Source organism: Laetiporus sulphureus (assembly GCF_001632365.1).
Source record: "Laetiporus sulphureus 93-53 unplaced genomic scaffold LAESUscaffold_7, whole genome shotgun sequence".
Lineage (NCBI taxonomy): Eukaryota > Fungi > Basidiomycota > Agaricomycetes > Polyporales > Laetiporaceae > Laetiporus > Laetiporus sulphureus.
In genome coordinates, this window is record NW_024468516.1 from 1 (window position 1) to 25,176 (window position 25,176).

At 51.6% G+C, this 25,176-nt stretch overlaps 8 protein-coding genes across 8 annotated transcripts; 4 read left to right on the forward strand and 4 right to left on the reverse strand.

Moving 5' to 3' along the window:
• Positions 1-4,072: 4,072 nt before the first annotated feature.
• On the forward strand, positions 4,073-5,634 carry LAESUDRAFT_756386 (uncharacterized protein; the record flags this gene model as incomplete). Its single annotated transcript, XM_040912168.1, has 2 exons — positions 4,073-5,395; positions 5,446-5,634. 2 exons carry the CDS (start codon positions 4,073-4,075, stop codon positions 5,632-5,634), a joined length of 1,512 nt encoding a protein of 503 aa, XP_040767154.1.
• A 558-nt stretch (positions 5,635-6,192) lies between these two features.
• LAESUDRAFT_722382 (MFS general substrate transporter) lies at positions 6,193-8,581 on the forward strand. Its single transcript, XM_040908200.1, has 13 exons — positions 6,193-6,316; positions 6,378-6,567; positions 6,625-6,700; positions 6,755-6,825; positions 6,885-7,093; positions 7,159-7,431; positions 7,480-7,516; positions 7,568-7,596; positions 7,651-7,723; positions 7,774-7,997; positions 8,053-8,135; positions 8,197-8,313; positions 8,379-8,581. Exons 2-13 carry the CDS (start codon positions 6,426-6,428, stop codon positions 8,458-8,460), a joined length of 1,416 nt encoding a protein of 471 aa, XP_040767155.1. The 5' UTR covers positions 6,193-6,316; positions 6,378-6,425; the 3' UTR covers positions 8,461-8,581.
• A 5-nt stretch (positions 8,582-8,586) lies between these two features.
• LAESUDRAFT_810453 (uncharacterized protein) lies at positions 8,587-9,932 on the reverse strand (the record flags this gene model as incomplete). The annotated part of the gene is made up of 5 exons (XM_040914222.1): positions 8,587-8,951; positions 9,020-9,265; positions 9,329-9,357; positions 9,410-9,650; positions 9,719-9,932. The coding sequence occupies 5 exons, from the start codon at positions 9,930-9,932 to the stop codon at positions 8,587-8,589; spliced, it is 1,095 nt and encodes a 364-aa protein (XP_040767156.1).
• A 135-nt stretch (positions 9,933-10,067) lies between these two features.
• Positions 10,068-10,519, reverse strand: LAESUDRAFT_504018 (uncharacterized protein). Its single transcript, XM_040902719.1, has one exon. The coding sequence runs from the start codon at positions 10,422-10,424 to the stop codon at positions 10,137-10,139; it is 288 nt and encodes a 95-aa protein (XP_040767157.1). The 5' UTR covers positions 10,425-10,519; the 3' UTR covers positions 10,068-10,136.
• A 1,080-nt stretch (positions 10,520-11,599) lies between these two features.
• LAESUDRAFT_504084 (uncharacterized protein) lies at positions 11,600-14,631 on the forward strand. The gene is made up of 4 exons (XM_040902720.1): positions 11,600-12,333; positions 12,425-13,477; positions 13,534-13,784; positions 13,842-14,631. The coding sequence occupies exons 1-4, from the start codon at positions 11,722-11,724 to the stop codon at positions 14,374-14,376; spliced, it is 2,451 nt and encodes an 816-aa protein (XP_040767158.1). The 5' UTR covers positions 11,600-11,721; the 3' UTR covers positions 14,377-14,631.
• A 654-nt stretch (positions 14,632-15,285) lies between these two features.
• On the reverse strand, positions 15,286-18,636 carry LAESUDRAFT_722386 (uncharacterized protein). The gene is made up of 6 exons (XM_040908201.1): positions 16,861-18,636; positions 16,497-16,733; positions 16,146-16,434; positions 15,917-16,096; positions 15,703-15,866; positions 15,286-15,647 (listed from the first exon to the last, which is right to left on the reverse strand). Exons 1-6 carry the CDS (start codon positions 18,551-18,553, stop codon positions 15,613-15,615), a joined length of 2,598 nt encoding a protein of 865 aa, XP_040767159.1. The 5' UTR covers positions 18,554-18,636; the 3' UTR covers positions 15,286-15,612.
• Positions 18,637-19,656: 1,020 nt separating this feature from the next.
• Positions 19,657-23,999, forward strand: LAESUDRAFT_735134 (cysteine proteinase; the record flags this gene model as incomplete). The annotated part of the gene is made up of 20 exons (XM_040910564.1): positions 19,657-19,729; positions 19,795-19,936; positions 19,992-20,161; positions 20,215-20,401; positions 20,454-20,562; positions 20,616-20,718; positions 20,778-20,890; positions 20,948-21,056; positions 21,105-21,319; positions 21,373-21,769; positions 21,825-21,907; positions 21,964-22,213; positions 22,264-22,349; positions 22,403-22,579; positions 22,632-22,741; positions 22,795-22,957; positions 23,014-23,472; positions 23,524-23,640; positions 23,696-23,825; positions 23,881-23,999. 20 exons carry the CDS (start codon positions 19,657-19,659, stop codon positions 23,997-23,999), a joined length of 3,312 nt encoding a protein of 1,103 aa, XP_040767160.1.
• LAESUDRAFT_646127 (uncharacterized protein) lies at positions 23,989-25,121 on the reverse strand (the record flags this gene model as incomplete). Its single annotated transcript, XM_040903958.1, has 3 exons — positions 23,989-24,527; positions 24,578-24,970; positions 25,031-25,121. 3 exons carry the CDS (start codon positions 25,119-25,121, stop codon positions 23,989-23,991), a joined length of 1,023 nt encoding a protein of 340 aa, XP_040767161.1.
• Positions 25,122-25,176: the final 55 nt, after the last annotated feature.

The following is a 25,176-nucleotide window of genomic DNA, read 5'->3' on the forward strand; positions in this document are numbered from 1 at the left end:
GCAGTGCCATCGACTCCATCATCGACATGTCCAAGCACAATTATTCCTGGCGTGATTGGCATGGCGATGATCGTCGTCAGAGCAGCTACCCAGCACGTTGGCGATGTCTTTAAATAACGCATCCATGGCTTGATATGAGCTTTGCTAGCTTGACGAAGATAGATTGTACGAGTACGAGCTGGTTCCTACCGGACTCGACGTCCCACTGCACAGCCAGACGCTCAGCTCTTCCCACCGCTACGATGCCCCATACGACCATCTGGACCTTTCCATCTTCACGGCTTCCTCCCCGAGTCAAAGATGAAGAAATGAATGATTTGGCTTACATAGTCATCAGATGGGAGACTGAGGCTCCTGCGTCATTCCTGGCTCCCTGCTCTTCACGGCGTTCCCGATCTGAAGCCAGCTTGGATGACGACGAAGCAGAAAAATACCAGTAGGCGCACCTACGCAACTGGATGGGCCTTCAGTTCGGCAGCTACACGAATATCGAAGAAAATGCGAAAGCACGCTGCGTCATTCAAAACGAGCACCCGATGTTAACATATGAACTTCTAAGCATGATTACTACTGGGTTTGATACGGAAGCGATGTCATATCTCCGGATCTCGTCAACCCACCGCTTGAGCTCACAGATCCTAGCTTCTCTCTCAGACGCCACCGTTCGTTCAAAAAGGACAGTCATGCTACACTCATGGAGATGAACGGTGTGTGTAAATAAGTTGGGTACTCCTTATAGACGATAATTGACCCGACAGGCTAATGCAACATTGAGCTGCTTGCTTGGACTGATCCTTTCGGTGCTAAGCAGCGTAAGCCACACTAGTATTGCCCAAGACATCGCTTGAGCAATTTACCTATCACTCGCAAGTAATCGTCTCTCATCAAGCTATGTATGTCATCGCGGTCCAGGATTCCTTCCATGTATGTGTAGAAAGGCTTGAAATTAGTGGGGTCGATAATCTGGGCCCCGGCAATGGCATAATCAATGGGTCAGCGTACCATGGTATCAGGAATGAACAAACCTGACAAGGACCTCGAATACCTAAATGTGCGCTCAATGCATGAAGATCCAAATTGCCATTAGGAAGGCATCGAAAGCCAGCCTCTTTGACGCAAGTCCAGTCTTTTGCATGTTGGTATAACCGGATTCGGAGCTGCCGTGGTTGATGAGGCTTGCTGGCCTTTGTCGAAGCAGCCGTTGGCAGATTTACAGAGGGCAGAACAATATTGAGCTTCTCACTGAACATCTTCGTCATACCTTCCGTGTCGACATTGATGGACTTCAGCATATCATGTCCGCTGTTCCTGTCATAAAAGCGAATCCGCTTTCTGGAGTCATTGACTTCAGATATGTTATCAGTGCGCGGACGCTTCATCTGAATGACAGAAGGTGAGGCGACCTCTGACTCCGCCTAGCCCTCAACATTGTAAATATGAATGCGCGTGTTGCAAACATACTGCCTTACCGAATGTGGACGGCTCGAGATCAAATACTGCGACCTGCGACTTTGAGATGGTGCATTGGTGGTGACATGGATTCCTAGACGAGAACGCTTGGTGACAGAGCCAGGTATGTCGCCTGTTGCATGTCGCTTTCTCATGGGTGGTGCACCAGACTCCTCTGGTAGCGATGACAAAGCAGTTGTCTGCTATACAGCTCACTAATGCATGGCTAGCGTTTGTTGTTGTAGGTACTTACATTCGCAATGAGAGCCCGGATGTAATCATCCTTCAAACAATGACATTTCTGAGTTTTGCTGGATCGCCTTCCAGTCGGAAGAACGGGCACATCGCGTGTCTTGCACAACTCACATAGGATAGCAATTGTGAAGCCTTGAAGCGATGCAGCCTCAACTTTTTCTTGCCGAAGTATTGAAGACATCAATGCGAATTTCAAGACGAGATGGGGGTGTTCGCAAGCAAAGAAATTCACGTCGCATGCGCGGAGGAGAGATGAGCAGATTGCCATATCAAATACGAGTGGAGATGTACTAGCATGCCCATTCGTGAAGCTATCGATGCGGAGTTGATGGCTGTCACAGAATAAACCACATGTGACATGTAAAACCTGCAATAGATCTGCATATATAGTCAGAACCAAGTGATAAGCCAAGCTTATCATTGCCAGCCTTTTGGCAAAGTGGTTACTCGTCCATTAGGTATTGGTTCATAGGAAATAGGTTCCATTTTCGTGATAAAATGATAAGCTTTGCGGGGTCACCGGTTCGAATCTGAGAACTGGCAATACTTTGTGCAAGTTAGACATGGTTATAAAGGCCGTGCAAGTTAGTCACGAATAGGCTAAAGATGCCGAATTGTGCAAGTTAGTCACAAAGATCTCTCAGAATTGGTTGAAGTGTGCGCAACCAACAAAATTCGAACCCCTGACTTTCAATCCAATAATGCCAGATTAGCCAGTCTAAGCTAGGATTGGGGTGGTACTATATACCCTCAGGACGAGGATCCCTAAAACAGGGGGTAATGTCACAGAATAAACCACACGTGACATGTAAAACCTGCAATAGATCTGCATATATAGTCAGAACCAAGTGATAAGCCAAGCTTATCATTGCCAGCCTTTTGGCGAAGTGGCAACTCGTCCATTAGATATTGGTTCATAGGAAATAGGTTCCATTTCCGTGATAACGGCGGAGAGGACTTGTCCACTGACAGGTGCTAGTGTGACCTTTGCGCAATCACAATTCTTCGTCCGCTGACAGGTGCGAGTGCGGGCCCACCTCCTCGGATCCTCAAACGTGTCTGCTATCGGAGACTGATCTAAAATACGACCGGATCCACTTTTCTGAGTTCAAAACCCCAATCATATGTGTCCTCGTTGTAGGACGCGAAAGAGAAATTATTGTGGCCCGATGACGCGTTTTGAGATCAGCCACTGTAGGGCAGGCTGGCGCTGAGGCACGGGTTATAGACGCACCACGGCGCTTTCGCTCTCTTCTTCTTTTCTTACTTTCATCTTCTCGTCCCTCCCTTGTAGGTAGATTAGAACAGTCATTGATACCGTGTAATGGGACCCGCCGGGTCACTCTGGCGGGTCCCAGAGTCAATTCATTCCAAACAAACGATGGGACAGCGCACTATTGGCGCATCCCCGCCTATAGTACCTAGGATGCAAGTAAAATATCGAGGTCCTGCATTACTACTGGATCGGTGCATCCCCGCCTAGTATCTACCGCCTCAAGGATGCAAGCAACGAAAATCGAGGTCCGCTGCATTACTCCACTGGTCGGCGCATCCCCGCCTAGTGCCTCTTGCTGCAAGGATGCCAGCAACGATCATTGAGGTCCCGCTGCATTACTCCACTGATAAGCGCATCCCCGCCTAGTGTTGTCGAGGTCCGCTTCACAATCGTGCCTGACATTCTTGATCTGCATTAATACTGATCCGCGATCCGCGAAGCAAGAATCCTCGCTTCTGGTATGACGCATCGAACCACATGTCCATCATACAATCTCCGCAATGTGCCATGGATGTTCCTGATCGCATGGACAATTGAGCATGATTTCACGTTTGGAGCACTTTTCTGAGTGCGATGATAGTTTCTGAGTGCGGTCTTGGCCTTTGGGGATCAGATTCACATCAGAGGTGCATGGGAGATGCGATAGGTCACTGATTTTTAAAGTGGGTCAGAATTGCGACCTCATAACTTTGGAAAAACACTGCCGAGTATTAATACAGAGCCTTTGAAGTTGTGCGACACCCATTCACGATGGGCAACTTTCTGAGCACCAACTCCTGTTGCTGTGGACGACGACGACGGCGCATGATATCATCGATAGATGCTGGACCCATAAAGCATGTAGTATGTTTAGGCTCTCGTTTGCTTTCCTCAAAACACTGATCTAGTCGCACAGCGCATCGACGATAGTGCTAGTCTGGCCTTTGAGCGTGAGGGGGCTGTCTTTGCTACAGGTGCAGAGCGGAGCAACAGGAATGTCTTTGCGTATAGTGTTCAGGTTGGCATCTACTGGAGCACTCATATTACCTACGTTACGAGCTAATTTGTTCTTTCCTAGGCCACCTCTGATGTTGAAGGCATAGATACGCCAGTATGTCCCCAATTCCTACACCTTTCACATACTGCCTCGCTTCAAGGCATGCCACTGGTGAGTCAGGAAATCCAATCATTTTCGGTGTTGCCTTGACAATATGCCAGCAGTCATCTGATGTTGGACCAGAGTTCCATCATCTATCCCTCACGATATTGGATCTCCCGAACGAGCTCCTTATCAACATCGTGGACCTCCTGCCAACAGAAGATCTCTTCAGCATCATCATCCTTTCTCGCCGTCTCCACTGCTTGGCAATTACATTGCTACTGTCTCGATACGATCTTCATTCTCCTGAAAAAGGAGGCTCATTATACATTTCAAAGCATAAGGCGATCCTCGCACTCAATCTCTGGCGAAGGTCCTTAGTGTTTGAATGTCCACGGCTCCTCTCCATTCATTTGCAGGTGGATGATACGAAGGCTTGCCGACTACTCTCTCGATTCTTCACCTCTTTGCAGGGCGTGAACGGAATTCATTCTATCGAAGTCCGTTTGGATGAGATACCAGATCCTGCATTTGTTGACGTTCTTGACGCTCTGTGCGTCACTAACGTCGTCAGCCTCACTATTGATCATCGCAGCAACAATATCTGCAAAACAGTGATGCCCTCCAAGATCAAGCGACGCCCAACCTTACTCCCTAACCTTAGAGCTTTTCAGCCTCATGCCGCCCTGCTGTTCAATATGCCATATGCTCGGTGGACACTAGAAACGATTAACTGCTCCAAGATTTCAGAGCTGTCGCTTGTAACCCCTGGCCTCATATCCCCATCCTGGAACAATGTACTTGGACGGTTGAATGTCCCCAGCCTCCATATCCTTCGTGTAGAGGGTGAACTCTCGCAGGCGGTCCTGAATCGATTCCTCTTTCGACATCGCGAGCTACAGGAGCTGCACATCGGCTACCACTCAGATTGCCATACGGTCACTCAACTCCAGTGCCCCCCTCCGGAACTCCCGTGCCTGCACACCCTGAGTGCACCTATCCCCTATCTTCTTCGTCTTCTCGGCGACTCGCGGTCCAAGATCATTATCCTTGCGAAGCTCACGGTTCTGCCGGACGTCCAACATGATGATCCGGCTCATTTCCTCTGCAATCTCTCCAGAATATTAGCAGCCGTCGTCGACTGCGAGTATCTTTGGTCCCTGAAATTAATGGTTCCTCCGCAACTTGCTGCTGCAAGCGAGGACGTCATATACGGAGGCTTCGGATTTATTATGCAGGATCCAGGTGTTCACCTCATGGAGGTGAGGGCCGTTATTCTGGAACAGGCTTCTCAAACAAGAGCACTCCGGGAAGATGCGTTCAGCCCGTCGTTATTGGTGGGTCTGACTGCATTGATATCATTTTCTTGCTCATCCGCGCTCGACAGAAGAGTCTTCCTTACTGGCTTCAGCAATTTCCCATGCTGAACGCTCTGCAACTATGGGAGGATGCTGCTATGGACCGAAGTGAAGACTTGTCACGTGTCCGTTCGAGTTGCAAGACGTTGAGTGAAATATTCATTTGGTCGGGCGGAAGCGAGTTGTGCTGGACAGCCAACGTAGAGGAGGTTGTCTGAACTGCGATGGCGATAGCTTATTGCATTGGCCCACTTGGCAGGGTACTCGGCGGGGTGATTTAGATCCCTGCACTTTTGTGCTGTACGAAATTTTGTTATATTGCGACTTTTTTTGGACACGTTCTATGCACAATGCAGATTTTATAAATTGAACCGGTTCTCAAATCTTGATTTGCCAGGTATCTCAAAATCTTACGGAATGATGTACCTAAATGTCACCGCAAAGGCTAACTCTATAAAGTTATTTACGGCCGTGCTGTATGCCGACACGTGTTTGGACTATGCGACCGTGACTGATTTCTTCCCAAATCTGGCATGCATACTTCCAAATTTGGAAAGGTAACGTCCCCTAGTCTATGGTTTACAATTTGCGATGGCCATCTACTCAGTTATGTATCGTAAATTTGTGGTTTGCCATGTCATGACATTGAACACTGCAGCTATAGGTCACCATTTGCGGTGACGTTTAGTAAGCATTTACCACGGGGCGAAACGGTCGCATGTCTGCGGTGCTATGAATTAAACATACCGTATTGTTCTGTACTCCAGACTTGCGGGCCGGCCCTGAGTCGAGTCAGATCGGCCCGGAAGTTATAGCTCGATGAGTATCGCCCCGTATCATCCACCACTCAGGCTTACGCGTCCATCTGCGCACTTGAGGTTCCGGGAATGTTTTTCTCTGGTGAGTTTACAATCCAACTCAAAGTGGACAGACGACATCATTTCGGTGTGTTACTTCATAGCAGGTGTTCAGTGACGAATCCCGGTTTAGAAGTCAAGCGGGCTGCCCCATGTCGTCTGAAGAGACCCCGCTGCTGGATTGCAGCTCAACTTGTTCCATACAAGACGAACATGACAAAGTGTATGATCGATTCTCCCCTACGCAAAAGCGGACGATTGTGTCCGTAGTTTCGTGGGCAGCTATAATCCCGCGTACGCTCTTTTTCTTGCTTGTCCTTTCATAACGGCTCGGTGAAAGGAGATATCCAGTATTTGTGTCATCGTCATTCATACCGTCCGTGCCTGAGATAGCAAGGGAATTCGGCTCGACCGGTGCCATCATTAAGTACGGTTAGCAGCTAGACCTCCGCTTTCTGCCTAATTATGAGCTTTGCCACAGTTTGGCAGTTAGCCTGTCCCTCACTTCTGTGTCCGTAAGCAGTCTCGTCTGGGCGACCTACTCAGGGCATTGTGCGTATCAAAGTACATACCCGTCTTTATTGATCAGTGACCCGCATTTTCTGAGGTAGATGGTCGTCGGCCAGTTTACCTGGCTTCCCTGCCATGCTTGTGCATCGGCTCGTTAGGAGTCGCTCTTGCCAGATCAGTGCCTTCCCTAATGCTGTGGAGAGTGATACAAGCGTTCGGGACGTCGAGCATCATGTCAGTTGGCGCGGCTGTGCTCGGCGACATCTACAAGGTGGAAGAGCGTGGCACAGCTATGGGTCTGTTCTTCGGCGTAAGCAACCACTACGCATTCAGCATCTTGCGTTCGACTTCGGACTGATGGTGAAAATGCTGAAGGCATCTCTGTTGGGCGCTGCTTTGGCACCTCTCGTCGGTGGCCTTGCGACACACTACACGTCGTGGCGAGACATGCAATATGCATTATTTGTCACCGGCCTGATTGCAATTGCTCTGATGTTTCGGTATCTTCCTGAGACAAGCCACCCCGGGACTCGAGGTGTCGACAAACTGGCTTCGGCGTCTGAGTGCTCATCAAAGCGGGTCGGCTGGGTGTGGCTGAACCCGTTCAGCAGCATGGCATTGCTCCGAAGCCCAAATATTCTAGCAATGGTAGGCGAGTCACCTCGTACCTTGCAATTGGCTTGATGGTTCTGTCAGACTCTGATATCGGCGTCTGGGCTACTCACCGATTATGGTAAACTACCTCTCCTGCCGAATTTTACCCACACTGATTAGTTGTCCGTAGTCCTCCTCATCCCGCTGTCCTACACTGTTGTATGTGGTAGGCTGAAACTTCCGTAATAATGCGGTTTTACTGAACCGTGATAGGGCGTGCGATACCACATAACAAACGAAGCGCTGATCGGCGCATTATTCATGGCCTCTGGAGTTGGGAACATTCGTAGGTCGGCCAATATATCAGTATATGCCTACCTCAAACATCGCCCCTAGTTGGTTCGCTTCTCGCTGGGCCAATCTCCGATAGAAACGTGGTCAAATGGCGCGCGCATCGCGCCGGAGAATGGGTTCCAGAAGACAGGCTCCGAGCTACCCTGTGGCCCGCAGCCACTTTGGTCCCGCTCTCCGTGCTCTTCTCAGGTTTGACGACACGATTCATTGATGGCAAGCTGGGTATTGCACTGAATTTGGCTTGCCTTTTCATGAACGGCATCGGGGTTGGTTAGGAATCAGTCGAGTAGTTTTGGCATGCTGACTTACGCCTGGTTTTAGGCGGACCTTGCACTCAGCCCCGTCAGCGCATACTTGGTGGATTTGGTCCATGACCGAAGTGCTGAGCTCATAGCGGTACATGAGTATGTTCTTCTTCTCGTACTCTTAAATAATTTCTTAAGTGAGGACCTGATCAACCTACAGCGCAATACGAAATTTGTTGGTCGCATTGGCTACAACAGTGTTTCTGCCGCTGATCGCCAGTATCGGAGTCGCAGGTACAGACGCGATCGTGACGCTCATCGCATATGCTGGCTTCGGGTGAGCATTCATTGCCGAAGTGTGGACTGCCATGTTGCTCATGACTGCAATCTGCGCGGCTGCAGTCTCTTGTGGACAGTCATTCGGTACGGTGGACGGATGAGAGCAATGGTCGACGTGGGATATTCGACTGCCAGCACAAACTAATGCAAAGTCTGCGATTTGCCGCTAGGCATAGACGTTACAGTGGTATAAATATGATGCTGAAAGTACACAAATAACATGTCTAGCATATGAGTCAAATGCATGCATGGTCGGGTAACACTGATTTCATTATTCCCTCGGACCGTCATACTCCGGAGGAGGGTCATCCGCAATTTCTGAACTCACAGAGAATGTAGCATCAGGAGCACGAGGGGACGGCACCGGGGCAGACATCGTGGTATTGTCTGTGGGCTGACGCTCCAATGACAAAAGTGTTCTGAGCTTAGCGATCCTGTGGTCTTGCAGGTCATGGGCCACTCGGGATGTGTCAGCTGGCGAATCAGTGGCAAGGGACGTATGCTGGTCTTCAACGAATGAATGGACGGATGACGTCGACGGTCCAACGTGAGGAGAGGGGATACGGGGGTTGGTTGCCTGAGCTGATTTAGTTGACGTGGGAAATGTCGTGACCGCAGAGATTGTGTATGGTAATGCTATGAACGAAAACGAAGCGGTTAGCTGTGACCGAGGCTGAATGACAGTTCGTATCAGCTCACCTAACACGTCCGCTTTGCGAGGCCGATTCTCTCGGCGGCGTCCGGGAACATCGCTAAGCTTCCTGGCTCGCAATAGAGCGCAAGATAGACGAACGTACTCAGCAGGAAGAGGCCGCCAAGTCCTCCTGCGAGTCCAGCAACCAGAACCGTGTTTGACCTTGAGTGCCCGCTCGCAAGCTCGGTACTGAGAGTACCTGTAGCGATAGCGACCGATGCGGTTGCGTTTGCCTCGCCCGTGCTCGAAGGCACCGCTGTGATAGCCGTCAAAACCTGTCCACCTTAAATTGTGCTTGTGACGGAGCCCGCTGGCACACTCGCAGATGACGTCCCACCTTCCGTATATCTGCATTCAAGTCAGAATTTGCTTTATGGTATAGTAAGCGGAGCGGACACACTCTAAGTAATACAGCTCGACGTAGCCTCCTCCGAGCTCCCCGGAGCCGACATATGACAAACTCATAGTATGGCTCTCGCTGGGGTTCAAGCCCGTTTTGTACCATAGGATGGCAGGCGTCGATTCCTCGCCCTTGTGTGCATCAACTGACTCATCCACAATAGTCGCATCCCCGCTATCAAGTGTGATGCTGGCTTGCCCTGCGTTCGGGTTTATAACGGAATGGTAGTATATTGCCGAACCTGCACGCATCATGGTAAATGATCCGCTTCGCAGACTCTGACCCTGCTGCATGTTCGAAAACCCTTACCAATAAAAGTGAATGTAAATGAGGAGCCTGTGCTGGCGGCATACACTGTGTGTCCCGGACCGTTATCTCCAAATTCGTCGAACCAAATGCCCTGAAAGTCAATGAAAGGGCTATCCGCGTCCACTGCCACATTCTGTTGTGCGGATGAGGATATGCTCGTGGAGAGGAGGACCGCAGCAAGTGTGGGTATCAGGAAGCCGAAGGAGGGTGGCATTGAGCCTGGTGGTCAAGGGGTAAGCTGGGCATTTCCTGCCTGTCTTTCTCCGGTCCAAGTCAAATAAGCGCATCACAGGAATCAGCATCGGGACAGATGGACAACAGGCACGATCAACGAATGCATCAGGAAAACTCAAACCCGCTTTAGGACACTTTTATCCGCTTGCCGTGACCAAAAAAAGACAGTAAGTTCGAGAAAGTCTCAGGACCTTCTTGTTTTGAACTTTTTTCTGGGCTGGAAGCTTCTTATTGTGCATTTGTCAGCTTGTACAAGCCAGTACCGGCAAGAACAAGTCAAAAAGGAGGTTCTCGAGTCCGACAAGTCGATTTGAGTTTTCCTGATGCCATGATGGTTTTGATGATTGTGCAACTGGCAGCATGAAGCATACTGCGCGAGGCCACCGGCCATATGCACAGGATAGTCAGAGTGAAATTCGTCTGCTGAAAGGTATGTAGGATCATGAGAGTCGAGACTACATATATGCCACATTTCGATCCGAATTCACCATGTGCCCGATCATGATGCGATCACAAACTCCACAATCCCTTATTCGCCCATCGGGGGGCCAAATAAGTCGGAGTACAAACATGTGGCTGAAAGGTGGCTGAAATGTGGCGGCGGATGTGGCACGGTCCTCCTCCCTTCGCATCAAGGGCCCCCCGAGCTCCCGAAGTCGGCTGTGAAAAGACTGAAGGATCAAAGTTTATCGTGACGCGATCACATGGAGATCGAACGTGCGCAGGAGAGGTAATTGAGGACAATGCCTGCGGCCGTGTATGATAAGTCAAAGATGTCCGCGCGAGCTGGAAAGAAGACACGTCGGCAAACACGAGGATCTTGAGACGCGTGGGGAAGTTCCAGCTGTGTATAACGCGGTCACATGATCGTAACGAGCGACGCGTGATGGCGGGCGCCTATTCGCTGAGTCCCGGCGCGTGTCGACAAAAGTCGAACGAGGGCCAAATAGCACACAAACAAGTCCTCGCCATTGTCCTCTCTCCTTCAAGCGAGCGACCCTCCCGACACGGCGACACACCCGCTCCCCTCGCGACCCCCGTCCTCCTGTGCGTCGTGAGTATTGTCATTAGATTCTTGCGCGGATGCAGATATGGTCGTGCGGTGGTCTGGTCCGGAATCGCCACATTCCGAACCCGACTAAATATCACATATTGCGATAGAAGAGAAGGTCCCGGAGTCACTTTCTCTGCTACATCGTATTTGTTATATTGGTACTTGACCGTCTCCGCTGAAGACCTCGATCTTTGTCTCATCCCGCTCAGACCAGTGTGCTATCCACCGAGCCCTCTGTTTGCTGACTTTCTTCCTCGTCAGGATCCGGCCATTTCGCTGACGTAGACGCTTGCATGCAAGGTGAAACCCACTCCTTTATGTATTGTTCATAGTAGAAAAGAGACAGAGCCTCTGAACCATTCCAACGAAATCGTGCTGTCACTGCCACTCGATGTTGCATCGGACAGTGCCCATGAACGTGTTCCTTTTCCAGCCCAAATAGTTTATCTGGCTCCGATCGTGATGGCTGATTCCCAAATCTGCAGCCGGCTATACGAACACGAGTCTCAGGCCACTCACGCTGCGACGTGTTGACATTGGCCACGGTCGTTTGGTTCGTGTCGATATAACCTCTCTCCCTCGCCACACTACCACCAACGTCGCTCTATTTGAACGACCGTGACATTTGTGTATTCCTTGGCCTGGCACTGTGTGTCGCCGTTCATACTTGTCTCTCCTCCTCACCTCTAAGGTCCCTTCTTCGCTCTCCTCCATCATGTGTCTGCCCACTGCCATGCTGAAACTCGCCCATAGAACAGAGGCTCCTCATCCCTATAGCAAGAACACTACGCACAAGAGACACCTCCAACCCATCGACGAAGAACAGCCATCACACCTTCCCAGCAGCCGGACTTTGAGCAACATGAGCGTACTCGCCCCACCTCCTGCTCCTACCCGTAGATTCAACTTGCTCGCCAAATCAAACACACGTAATGAACTGGACGACTTTCTGACATCCGAGGTTGATGTGGACCTTGACCTTGAACTATCCTTCGCCTCCTCTATGTCACTCAACTCGCCCGTTCGCGACCCGCTCGAGCTTGCTGATGAGGAGGACATGTCTACATATACTCCAATGGACGTGTCTCCCGCGCTGCCACTCGCTGTGCCCTCCACCGCAAAGCCAATTCGACAGCCTGTCTTCATCCGTCCGCACGCATTCACCACGAATGCCAGACTTTTTGGGAAGGACATGAGCAATAACTCCGCCTCCAGTGTGCATTCATTGGGAAAATCTCTGGATACGAGTGGTGTAGGCAAGCCGCCTCAACGCCCTGCGCTCCCAATGGAGTGGACGAGCCCTGGTCATAACGAACGTGCCCTTGAGGTCAGTTTCACGTTCGATGAGGCAATTGCTGAAACACAATATCATTCCGTGAAATAGTCGTATAATCTGCTGATGCATTTCCTACTTGCAGAATATGCCATCTTCCCCAGCGACCTCGGATGTAATGGATATCGACAACTCATTCGACGTTGATTCGTCCTTCAACATCCCGATGGCATCGTCCGCTCCGCAGGACGAGAGCCCGCTCGCGACCGAACCGACCATCACCTCGTTCCGCGATGAAGACAACCTGCTGTCCACCATACCTATTGTCCCACATAAAACAGCATCTACGTTCCAGGACTTCTTCTACGATGCGGAAACTCCATCGAGCGATAGGCCAGCAGGAATTGCGAGCCTGCCCCATGAACATGACCTTCCCCAAGTCAACGAGAGTGATCTATCCGACATGAACGACACTCCGTGCCCGCCGCAGCCGAAGAGGCAGAACTCCGGCGAGCTTGGTCTTTCATTGGCCCGCCGAGTCCAACAAAGGCTCCTCGAAGAAGCAGCCACTCTGGAATCTTCGCCTGCTCCCTCGTCGCCAATGGCGCGGAAGGCTGAGCGCATCGCCAAACTTCCGCCTTTGAAGCCTATGCTCGGAAGCCTCGGCGCGCCGCTGCAACTGGGTTCGAAGGACAGGAGGATGAGGCGTCCCACTCTTAGCATCATTGGTCTGCCTGGTGAGAAGCCGATCCTGCAAGCCCGTTCCGCATATCCCACGACGGGCGACGATACGGAGCCAGAAGAGGAACCCGCTCCTGTGCATCCTCAGAAAAGGCTGCCCGCAGTACGTCGGGCGTACTCTGCCATGCTGCCGCCGCCGACTATGGAATCGTCATTAGACTCTGAAGACGGGATATTCGACAGTGAGGGCCCGGATGTGAGCTCTCCTGCTCAGTCGTATGCGAGACGGCAGCGCGGCAAGGCCGTCCGGAAGGACGATTTCCAGCCGTTATTGAAGACTGGGAAGCTCGGGGAAGATAGCGACTTACTGTTTGCAGCGGAAAGGGAGACGCCAAGGAGTAAGTATTTGAACTCTGGTTCTAAGATTGGCGGCTTCGGCGACAATGAGGCTTCTGGCAAGATCTTGCCTTGCCACCGCGTCCGAGAAGACGGATTGATGCGCATTACAAGTAAGACTGTGCGTATGAGTGTCGCTGTCCGTAGCGTCTTTTTATGCTCATCGCATGATTGCAGTTGGATGATCTTCTAGACGGTGCTTACGACTCTCAGCTTGCTTCTCACCGCATCATCGACTGCCGTTTCGATTATGAATACAATGGCGGACACATTCTTGGCGCCATCAATATCAACACTACTGCAGGAATTGAAGAATTCTTTTTCAGGGATGATTCCTCCAAACCCATCCCTTCCATCAGCGGCGACCCCAACAAGAAGACAGTCTTGATTTTCCACTGTGAGTTCAGTGTTAAGAGAGCGCCTACTTTGTGAGCCCGCAAGTCTTATCATGCGCACACTCGATACTGACGCATTACGTTCTCCAGCGCTAAACATCTTCGTTCCAAGGATCGCGCGTTGAACAACCACGTCTATCCCAAGATACACTACCCTGAAGTCTATGTTTTGGAGGGCGGCTACAGTCGATACTACCAGAACTCCACAGCTCGCTGCCAGCCCTGCGGCTACGTTAGAATGGATGATCCACGCTATGCGCAATCACGCCGGGAGGACTTGGGCCAATTCCGCAGGGGCAAGTTCGGCAGAACGAAGTCGTATGCGTACGGCGAAGGCAAGCTTGTGAGCCACTTGTCGCAGTACGTCAAAAGGAACAGCGCTCCGATCACCAACGCGGCTCCTCGGTTCGCCAATGCCAACGCTGCTCGCTCGAAGCGCGGAGGACTCGCAAGTGGGCTGCACGTGCTTGCTGAGGATCCAGCCGTTGGTCTGCAGAGCGATGACGACGTCGACGTCGGGGATAGTCCGTGTCCTCCTCCAAACAAGGGCGTGCCGTTCAGGGGCAAGAGACTCGGCCGTCTTGTTAGGGCGGAGACCTTTGATGGCGGTCGCTTGTCCAAATGATGACACCATAATTCACAGGCTGTTCATCGTCTTTCGCCTTCCAGTGTTTGAATATCGTCAAGTCCCTTCAAGCAACGTAAGATCAGAAGATCTCGTCCAGTTTTCCATTTCGCCAGCCGTCCTACTTTCTACAGTTCATGACTTTCAGCTTTTTCCCTCGCCAAACGTATGGATTCCGGTTCACTCCATCCGCTGCCAGAATGTTCACCATCGCTAACCTCAACGATCTACGTCGTCGCGCAAGCACACCATCTATTATCAAGTCAGTTCATCAAGAATTATCTCAACGTATACTATCCATCGTACGATTTTGATTCCGGCTTCTACCCCTATCGAAGCATGACTTCTTGACCGTCCATCGTCCTCGTTCGTTGACTTTCTCAAGACAATTCAACAATTCCGCGCGCATTCAAGTGCTGTCCATCCAGCAATCAATCACTACTCCGCTATCTTCCGCATTGAACATTGTGAACGCTACAGAATGGTAGCTTAACATCCTGTTCATCTCATATGCTTTCTCTTCAATCTTCTGTTTTCCTTGATCGTCATCGTCTGTCAGCTACCTCTCTGTTGTGCCGTGCCAAACATGTTGTGCAATATCGGCTGCGGGATGGCTTCCGCCTTCTTTACTCCTGGACCTCATTGTCTAAAGGACAGACTATCCGCAGACTCGCTACTCTCATCCTTCCTCCTGTTTCGCTAAACCCTGTATTGCATGTGCATGTTTTCATTAATGATATCTTTTGTTAGTGAACTGATGTTCAATGCGTGAACTTGGCGATAAATGTTTGAGAACAGTAATCGCATATCGGTTTTGCAGGCGCGCTAACAATCGGCGCAGCATGAAGGAGGTTTGAGATGAGTGCGACGAAACGTCCGCGAAAGATCGCCAATGCAGTGTATATGATAGTCATAAGGTTGTGTCTACGCGCCGTCGGTCCTGTGGCGACTCCGACTTCATTATTCTCTTAATCATCAAATATTGCATGCTCGCCCATTCAAAACTCACGTTTACGATCATGCCGCGCTTCGTATGTTTCGCTCGTCTCCCCGAGCCCATGTCATACCAGGCCACACTCAATCATACATGAAGCAAATGTCTCATAGTACTTTCAAGAAGAACCAGTTCCGCTCATCCAGGATCGAGGCAAGGTTTGGGCCATTCGTGATGAATCGTATACCAGGCGGAAAAAGCCCCGTCTGATTTCAATCGCATCAATATCGAAATGCCTCCGACTATCGCTTCTCGAAGGCAAAGGCTACGTAGATATCTAGATCATCGCAGGACATCAGTATTTTGAAATTCCGGAGGTAAACATCACGTACTGGCTGCCTCCCACTGATCTTCATCCATTTGACTCTCCCCGTCCGCATCGACAACCTTCATCCGCTCCAGTAGCGGGCCAAACTCCGGATGCGTATGGTGTTCCTCGAACACTTGGTGGAACTCCTTCTTGTATACACACCGTAAACCATATTCGGCCGCCAGCCTACTCAAATATGTTAGATATGACATGGTTATACAATGGATGTCACGCACTTAATGAAATTGTCCCACTGGACAACGTATTCTGGCACGTCATCGACTGCATCCCTGAGGAAGAACCAGTACCGGTGCCCGAAAAGAGGTCGATGTGCACGATCTTCAAACCGGACCTTGTACACGCTATTGCCCCAAGATAGCTCTTCAGCATTTGGCGGTAACGAGTCCAGCCGATCCCTGCAGAGTATTCATGAGCACTTCCAGAAGGCGTGAGTACGCAACGTACATCAACTGAGTTGAGTCAGGTATCGTCCCAATGAATATGCCGCCTGATCTCAGATTATCCGCAACGTTCTTCAGCATACATCGAGCCTTCTTCTCACTCTCGAACGCATAATGCATGCAGAACTGCATAGACACCACGTCAAAGGGGCGCGCAAGGAGAGCCGGAGGCAATCCATCGTGCAGGTCGTGCTCATAGCAGTCAAGAGCGAAGAACGACGCCGCGAAGCGCGGTCCACCACGCAGTGACATGTGTCGCAGGCGGGCCTGTTCTACAGAGATCGCCGCAATATCTGCGCGGGCATATTGCCATACATTGAGTATGGCTAATGAACGACAAAGGACGACGACGTACCGATTCCGACATATTCCCTAATTCTTGCCTTACTCCATTTTGTCAAATCGCCTCCCTTTCCGCAGCCTATATCCAACACACGTCCCCTAAGTGAGCCCCGAGCTTCACTATCAGCGACCAGCGCTGGATGCGCGAAGCGCGTGATGAGCACGCTCTTCACCCAATTGTTGAAGCTTTTGAGGCCAATTATAGGCGACTCCTGCCTCTGAGACACGCCAACGTCTGGGCGAGCGTTGTCTGTGCATCATGGTCAGCATCTAAGATCATGAAATTGATTAAGAAGCGATGCGCAAGGGATAGGATGGGAAGTTGGAGAGGTACGCCAGATTCACGAAGACTACATGATACAGCAAGGCAGACTCACAGTGTTCGACTACAAGCCCTACATCACCCGTTCTCCTCCTTTTCTTCCTTCCATCGTCTTCCATGTCCTCGCTGTCTCTCTTTTGGCTAGTCATCTCACCCCTTCCCCGGGCCCAATCGACGTCGGCATGGTCCTTCTTCACACCCGGACTCGTACCCTTCTCTGCGTCCTCCCGCTTCCTCTTCCTCAGAATCATCGTGCCCACGCCACCAGGGAAATTTCTGTATCGCTCCATCTCCGTCGAAGAGAGTGGCACGAGCACCGACCCAGCGGGCGTCCGCCGGTTAATGGGATTATACGGCACCTTGCTTCGCTTGATGGTGAACATGTTGGACGATGGTGGGCCTGCGTCTGTACCTTCTGGGCGGTCCGGTTTGGGCGGTAGTGACGAAGCGGAAGGCAGGGACGAGTTGAAAGACATGCTTGACGACGGATTAAGCGAGGGCTTCGGAGGAAGGATCGGGGTACGAGGTGCTGAAATAGGAGATGAAGAAGGCTTTGCACGCTGCTTCAACTCTGATGAAGCTGGCGAGGCAGTGTGCTGGCTATTCTGACTCGCAGCAGATGTAAATGCAGGGGGCGGATTCATGATATCAGTCTCCTGGGCGAACGCATTTTGAATGGAGGACCTTCCGATGTGTGCCATCGATTTAGCTTCCGGAAGCTGTACAGGCGTCATAGAAGGTGGCGTAGACGACCGCGGCTGGGGTGGTGGTGGCATTGCAGGTGTTCTACTATGCACAGTGGGTTGATCGTAGCTGGGACGTCGTGGGGCGTTCAAACCTCCCAGCACAGGCATGGACACAGCAGATGTATCGGAGGAAACAGAATGCGAGGACGACGGGCGCGAAGTACTAGATGCGGGGTAGGAGTTCGTCGGTGAAACGATGTTGGAGAGTGTGGGCGCCACGGGAGAACGGATCACTGGCACAGAGTTGTTAAGCGTGCTAGGACCGCTGTGCGCCTGATGAGTGGGAAGTGAGCCCGGCAGCGCAAGTCTGGGTGACCCGGCTAGCACTGGCGCTTTCGAGGAGCTCGAACCGTGCCAGGTAAAGTATGAGCCTTCCTGAATGCTAGAGCTACTACTGGACTCGGACCGCCTGCGAAGTGGAGCGAGGTTGGAGAGCTCATCTTGCTCATCAGAAACGCTCATGCTTGCAGGACTATCCGTGGGGAGAAGGAGATGTGATAGCTTGATGGGTGGTCTGGGAGTGACTGGGGTGAAGAGCGGTGTATCCTGTGAAGGTGGATCCGAGTTGAGGAGGACGGAGAGGTCGGTTGCACGGCGGGTCAGTGGTGTGGACGCACTGGAGCTTGAAGGCGCATAACCTGCACCTGAGCTGGATGGTGTGTTGCTCGTGGCCGAAGAAGAGGACGGGTACGAGCTCAGCGGAAGGTCGATATGCATACGGGGCGTTGAGTGGAGAGAAGGGGGGATGGAGGGTGAGTTGAGGACGGCATCGCGAACAGGATCGAAGGCCGGCATGATGGCTATTATTTGACAATGATTACCGTGCCTGACCGCTGGAAACAGTGGCTGACGGGAATAACGTGCGCTCCTCGCAGGCTGAACGTATTGCAGCCAGAGCGTGGGCAACGACGGCGACGAGGAGGAGGAAGAAGAGGACGGAGAGAAAGACAGGGACAGGCGCGGGCGTCGTGCTCGCGGCGCGCGTCTCGCTGCGGCCTGCATTGGGAATGTCGGGGGAATCACACGAACTCAATTACGTCAACTGAGAGCCAAAGCTGCGGAGATATAAGGACCATACGAGGTTTCTTCAGATTGCAAGGTTCGCGACGAAACCTTACCTCGGAGATTTTATAGGGCCGAAACGTGTTCTAACGCTAGACACGCCTAGTGCATCGAAGCTATATGTCTGCGAGCGAGGAATGGAGGCCGACTTGCCAAATGGTGGAATCGAATGCGAAGCGCGCAAGGCCATAGAAAGCTACCTGTGGAAAACTAGCAGTAGGACACGCGTTGACACCACTCAGCCATCCAGTTGGTAGACACCGTCGAGCGAAAGAACGTTGGTAGCTTGATGGTCATTGCAACAATGCATTCTCATAAACCACACCTACATGCACAAGGAATGCAATAAACAAAAGACAGATAGCAGTAGACAGAATGTAAGCTAACAGTGGGACATGACAGAGCTACTGAGGCAAGGCACTGTCTTTGGCACTTCAGCGATGCTTTCAGGCCCGGAAGGAACTTGCTCGATCCCAATACAGAACCAAGCAACATCCAAACCCGAGAGCTTTCTCTTACACGATTTTGACTCATTACCGACAGTGAACAGCGGAAAAGCTGGTGGAAGCAGAGCTTCCCTGTCGAGACAATTTAAGGATCGTGTGGTTAACTCGAAAACACTCACAGCCCCTAGCTACCGCCACAAATCCAGCATCCTTCAGCAGAGAGTCTGTTTGAAAAAGGCCGAAATGGTCTGAGGAGCATTTAGACGTGTTTTCAACAAGCCGCTGAGTGTGAAGGTGAAGGAAAGAGAGCGCGAAGAATTGTGAGCAGACTGCGCGCGCAGAGACGCGCACCTGACTAATAAGGCGGGAAATTTACCCACGGCCTTGCTGAGGACGGCCCTGCCCGGACAGGCAGCTGCGACCGCTGCTCATCGTCTTGCATACCATTCGTGTCTGTATCAACTTTTGGCTATCTTCGGCGGGCTGCGCATCCGGTCTACATTCGCTGTCTTTCATCAAGGCTTAGCTTGACATGGTTCGTTGCAGTCGCTCCGTAATGGTCGATACTGACTCGGGGATGCGTCATAGAGCGACACAATGGATGTGCTTGACGAGAAGGTCAACGGAGGACCGCCTATGGACATCGAGGAGCCCGTGTCGGTCTTCGACCGTGAGTATTGAAGCTGACATTGGCGTAGCCTTTGGTTGACGTCCTCGCCATGTCTATCTACGCAGACGAGGCATTTGCTGCAAAGCACATGCCCGACTTGGGCCACGATGTAAAGGAGTTCAAAGTGTACACATGGCACCTCACCAACTGGAAGAAGTTGGATAAGAAGTTGACCAGTCCGGAATTCGAGTGTGGAGGACATCGATGGTGTGTTTTTGAAACCCCGATACGGTCAATCTGTAGCTCATGCCGTGTTCAAAAGGCGAATACTGCTCTTCCCGTTCGGCAATTCCAATGCGCCACCAAATGATACCGTTTCGGTGTACCTTGACTATGCGGACCCCAAGCGCGCGCCCGAGGGATGGCATGCTTGTGCACAGTTCGCGCTTGTTATCTCTAATCCCCATGATCCTACGATATACACCGTTAGCCGTACGTTATTCATGCCGTACGTTGCCCATTGCTTATATCCCTATGGAAAGCAGACGCACATCACCGTTTCATCGCGGAAGAATGTGACTGGGGATTCACGCGCTTCAGCGAATTGCGCAAGTTGTTCAATGTCCAAGAAGGCCAAAACCGACCAACGATCGAAGATGAGGCCGCTGACGTCAGTGTCTTCGTGCGCGTACTTGAGGATCCTACCGGAGTCCTGTGGCACAATTTCGTCAAGTCAGTGCCGTTGCTATCTGCCGTGCGACCGTCGTTAACCGTTATGCATCAGCTATGACTCCAAAAAGGAGACTGGTTACGTTGGTCTGAAGAATCAAGGTGCAACGTGTTACATGAACTCCTTACTGCAATCTCTATTCTGCACACGATATTTCCGCAAAGTGAGCTTGCCTTGTCAATCCCCCTATTCGTACCCTCGTTAACCCCTGTCTAGGCTGTATATCAGATCCCAACCGAGGATGAACACCCTACTGAAAGTGTCCCGTTAGCTTTGCAGCGTGTATTCTACCATCTGCAGACATCTGACCAACCCGTCGGTGAGCTGAGGCACAGAATTCCTGACCTTTAGTGATTTTAAATCACGGGATCGTTGCAGGAACCACGGAATTGACAAAGTCGTTTGGATGGAAATCACTGGATTCTTTCCTGCAGCACGACGTACAAGAGTTCAATCGTGTATTGCAGGATAAGTTAGAGACGAAAATGAAGGCAAGCAAGCATTAAAAGTGCAAATATAGTGACGGATATTCTGAATGTCCTCCCCAGGGCACAGCCGCGGAAGGAGCCATCCAGAAGTTGTTTGTCGGGAAGATGAAGAGCTACATCAAGTGTGTCAATGTCGACTTTGAGTCATCCAGGATTGAGGAGTTCAACGGTAATGTGATACTCTCTGCAATAGAATCAACTCTCACGATTAGCAAAGACCTCCAACTGAACGTGAAGGGGATGAAGAATTTGTACGAGTCATTCAGAGATTATGTAGCGGTAGAAACCCTGGAGGGCGAGAACAAGTACCAAGCGGAAGGGTATGGTCTGCAGGAGGCGAAGAAAGGCATCGTCTTCCTATCGTTCCCTCCGGTCCTCCATTTGCAGCTGAAGCGCTTCGAGTACGACATCCAGCGTGATGCGATGGTGAAGGTAGATGCCATCGATTCTTCAAACTGAGATATGGTAACCGATTCTCCAAATAGATCAACGACCGCCATGAGTTCCCATTTGAGATCGATCTCGATGAGTTCCTCGACGAGGGTGCAGACAGGTCGCAGCCGTGGGTGTACAAACTCCACGGCGTACTCGTGCACTCGGGCGACCTGCACGGCGGACACTACTTCGCGCTCATCAAGCCTGACCGCGAGACAAGATGGCTCAAGTTCGATGATGACCGCGTAACACCCGTGACCGACCGGGAGGTCATGGAGGAGAACTATGGTGGCGAGCCGTTGAATGGTCTAGTGCCGCCGATGCAGCGCAACCAAGTCCGAGCGATGAAACGGTTCACGAATGCATATATGTTGGTCTATATCCGCGAGTCGGCTATCGACGAGGTGCTCGCTCCTTTCAAAGAAGAGGACACGCCCGCACATCTCAGTAAGCAGCTTTTTTCCGGTCAATATCTGAACGTTGCATGCTTATCAGCGCATAGAGAAACGTCTTGACGAAGAGCGACTGCAGCTTGAAGCCAAGAAGCGTGAGAGGGAGGAGCAGCATCTATACCTCACTGCCAAGGTGAGCTGCTCTTCCGTGCGTCAGACGAGTTACTCATAGCTATCGAATTGAACCAGGTCATCACGGATGATACATTCGCTCACCACGAAGGCTTTGACTTGGCGACGTTTGATGAGAGGAACTGGCCTCCATCTGACCTCCCCACGTTCCGTGTCCTCAAGAACGAGACATACAGTACTTTCAAGACGAGAGTCGCTCAGCACTTCAATTACCCTGAGAACCAGATCCGTCTTTGGGTGCTCGTAAATCGACAGAACAAGACGGTCCGTCCAGATACTCACATACCGGAGAACGAACCTGGTCTCAGTGAGGAAGTATAGCTACCTGTTCATTCGTCCTGCTAATGCCTTGTTCAGCGGTTGAGGTCATCCGAAACAACATGGCCGTTCGACAGCAGAATGATCTCCGACTCTATTTGGACGTCATCCCCGACCCTGCTAAGGCACGCATATGTCGCTCATAATCCCTCTTTAAGCTAATTCGTCGGTGCCACAGCCGGAGGTGCCTCCAGGTGCTATCATGATCTTCCTCAAGCACTTCGATACGTCGAAGCAGAACTTGTACGGTGTCGGTAAAGTATACGTACAGCGAGGCAGCAAAGTCGGCGACCTCGCTCCCATAATAAATGAGCGGATGCGTTGGACACCGGGGACGCCACTGAAGCTGTATGAGGTAATTTCAACCGATTCGTTTGAGTGATCGATCGCTTAGGAATGATGAACAGGAAATCAAGCCGGGCATGATTGAGGTCATGAAGCCCAAGCTGACCTTCACTCAAAGCGAGATCCAAGATGGTGATATCATTTGCTTCCAGGTCGACATAAGTGAGAAAGAGTGAGTGGAAATCTCGTTGCCGAACGGTGCCTTTGTCTGATAATAAATTTAAGAGTGCACGATCTCGAGAGCCAGGGCCTCTACTCGAATCCGATGCAATACTACGACTTCTTGCAGAACCGTGTCATGGTTATGTTCCGTCCCAAGTTTGAGGAGCCAACACAGGATAATCCGGAGTTTAAGCTGGTTCTGAGCAAGAAGCAGAACTATGATATTGTATGTGATTCACTCGTTCAAGTCATTAAGCATGCGTTCACGCATTGTTTGTATAGATGTCCGCTAAGGTGGGAGAGCACCTTCGACATGACCCAATCAAGCTGCGGTTTACAACGACGCACGCTACGAAAGAAACTCCGAAAGCAATCCTCAAGCGTTCGCTGAACCAGAGCGTCGCGGAGATCATCTCGCCGAGCTATGTCAGTCCGCAGACGACAGTGATCTTGTACGAGAAGCTCGACGTGAGCATCGTCGAGCTCGAGACGAAGCGTAGTTTGAAGGTCATCTGGACTGGCATCCACAACAAGGAGGAGTCGACACATTCATTCCTACTGCCGAAGACGAGCATGGTGCACGATCTCGCGGAAAGTCTTTCGAAGCAGGTCAAGCTCCCCCCGGGTGGGACGGGCAGGATCCGCGTATTTGAGGTGTCGAAGGACGGCAAGACGCAGAAGGAGTTCACAGGCTCGGAGATGATAGGAAATATCCCGGATCCGGTGGAGCTGTATGCGGAGGTCAGTGCAGCTGCTCGTGCTCGCGAACGCGTTTGCTGAGTGGGATTATAGGAAATCCCGAGGGAAGAGCTCGAGGCAGACGACGCGGACAAGGTCATCAGCGTGTTCCACTTCTCGAAAGATGTCTCACGGACGCATGGTGTGCCGTTCCGCTTTGTGGTCAAACCTGTACGTATGTTACGCATCGGCAGGCAGACCGTTCCTGACGGTCTATTTTACGCAGGGCGAAAAATTCTCGGAAACGAAGAAGCGTCTACAAGTGCGGATAGGCGTGTCCGACAAGGACTTTGCGAAGTACCGCTTCGCGCTCATCCAGGTCGCGACATTCAAGCAGCCGTCGTACATCGAGGACGGTGAGTACGAACGTTGATGTACACGTTTGTGTCACTGACCGTTCACTCCTGGCAGACGATACAATCTACGATCACAAATTCGCTCCGGAAGATGTTCTCGGTTTGGACCACGTCGACAAGTCGGGCAGGACGAGGACAGGTGCGGGAGAGAAGGCGATTGTGATTAGAGGCTGAGAATGCTTTGCGCTTGCCTCGACATCAATGTGGTGGATAGGACGGTTGTTCGATCGGCTTTGCTTTCTCTCATCATGTATACTTTCTCTGTCTGTTGCCATTCTCTAAACTGTATATGCCCGCATAGACGAGAGACAACAGCGTTCTCAGTCATATATGCGATACGACTACTGTGAACGTCGACTGGAATTATAACTGTATATTTATTTTCGCTTCTTCGCCTTTTTTGCGGACTGCGGCAAGTGGGAAATGAGCGTGAGTTATCACGGGTCATGCGGAGCACACTCACGGACTTGGACGGCGTGCGAGGTGAGGTGGGCGAGATCGATCCCTCGCCGTCGCTCATGACACTCTCGGCGCCCGCGCCTGGAGGTGTCGAACCGTTTGTCGTGCTGGCAGGGAGAGACGTGTCTGGAGGCACAGGAGAAACAGGAGTTTTGGAAGCAGTGGATACTGAAGATGGGACAGCTGCCGATGAAGATGGGACGTTGTCAACCTTCGGTACGGACGTTCGCCCGTATTTTCGCTCTGTGACCGAAATGAGATGTACGTCGCGAACTGCTCAACGTGACACGAACCTTTGGCCGCGCGCATTGTCGGGAGCTGCTCGAGGAGAGCACGCATGCGCTCGTTGTGAAGCATCTCTGTAGCGGTCTGGAAGATGATCTGCCCCCAGCCCTCGACGAAGGTGTTCGCCTCCGCGGCGACCTCGAGGATCTCTGCCTCGAGCTCCTTCTCGGCGGCAAGGAGGCTGTTCCAAAGGTCGTCTCCGATAGAGCCCTTCTGGAGGAGGACCTGGAGGGCAGGCTTGTCCTCGCGAATGCGGAGGATGCGGCTCACGTCGGTCATAGCGCGGCGGACGAGAGCGGCCTTAAGGAGCGTATCGGACGCGGGCGGGTCGGTCTTCTGTATGAGCGAGACATAGACGTCGCGCTCGCGGTGCGGGGGGAAGTACGGTTCGTAGGCTTTATCTGCAGCGGGGAGAGATTCATTCGGCTAACAGACTTACATGATGAGCGCACGGGACGTACGGGCGTTGCGGTGCCTGTACCAGGAGCTGAATACGAGGAGACTGCCGAAAACGAGGAGAAGATAGAGGACGGGGACGAGGACGGACGCCATGGTCGTAACGAGGAGGATTGCCGAGGTGAAGCGAGCTCGCGGACAGCGCACGCTC

Excerpts from the sequence above, each read along its gene's own strand:
- LAESUDRAFT_504084 (XM_040902720.1), top strand. The coding sequence starts at position 11,722 with ATGTGTCTGCCCACTGCCATGCTGAAACTCGCCCATAGAACAGAGGCT. Across the intron at positions 12,334-12,424 it reads ATAACGAACGTGCCCTTGAG|AATATGCCATCTTCCCCAGC; the intron begins GTCAGTTTCACG and ends TCCTACTTGCAG. Across the intron at positions 13,478-13,533 it reads TGCGCATTACAAGTAAGACT|TTGGATGATCTTCTAGACGG; the intron begins GTGCGTATGAGT and ends GCATGATTGCAG.
- LAESUDRAFT_504018 (XM_040902719.1), bottom strand. The coding sequence starts at position 10,424 with ATGTGGCATATATGTAGTCTCGACTCTCATGATCCTACATACCTTTCA.
- LAESUDRAFT_722386 (XM_040908201.1), bottom strand. The coding sequence starts at position 18,553 with ATGCAGGCCGCAGCGAGACGCGCGCCGCGAGCACGACGCCCGCGCCTG. Across the intron at positions 16,734-16,860 it reads AGGGCTTGTAGTCGAACACT|ACAACGCTCGCCCAGACGTT; the intron begins GTGAGTCTGCCT and ends CATGATGCACAG. Across the intron at positions 15,867-15,916 it reads CAGTGGGACAATTTCATTAA|GCTGGCGGCCGAATATGGTT; the intron begins GTGCGTGACATC and ends ATATTTGAGTAG.
- LAESUDRAFT_722382 (XM_040908200.1), top strand. The coding sequence starts at position 6,426 with ATGTCGTCTGAAGAGACCCCGCTGCTGGATTGCAGCTCAACTTGTTCC. Across the intron at positions 6,826-6,884 it reads GGCGACCTACTCAGGGCATT|ATGGTCGTCGGCCAGTTTAC; the intron begins GTGCGTATCAAA and ends TTTCTGAGGTAG. Across the intron at positions 7,597-7,650 it reads TCCCGCTGTCCTACACTGTT|GGCGTGCGATACCACATAAC; the intron begins GTATGTGGTAGG and ends GAACCGTGATAG.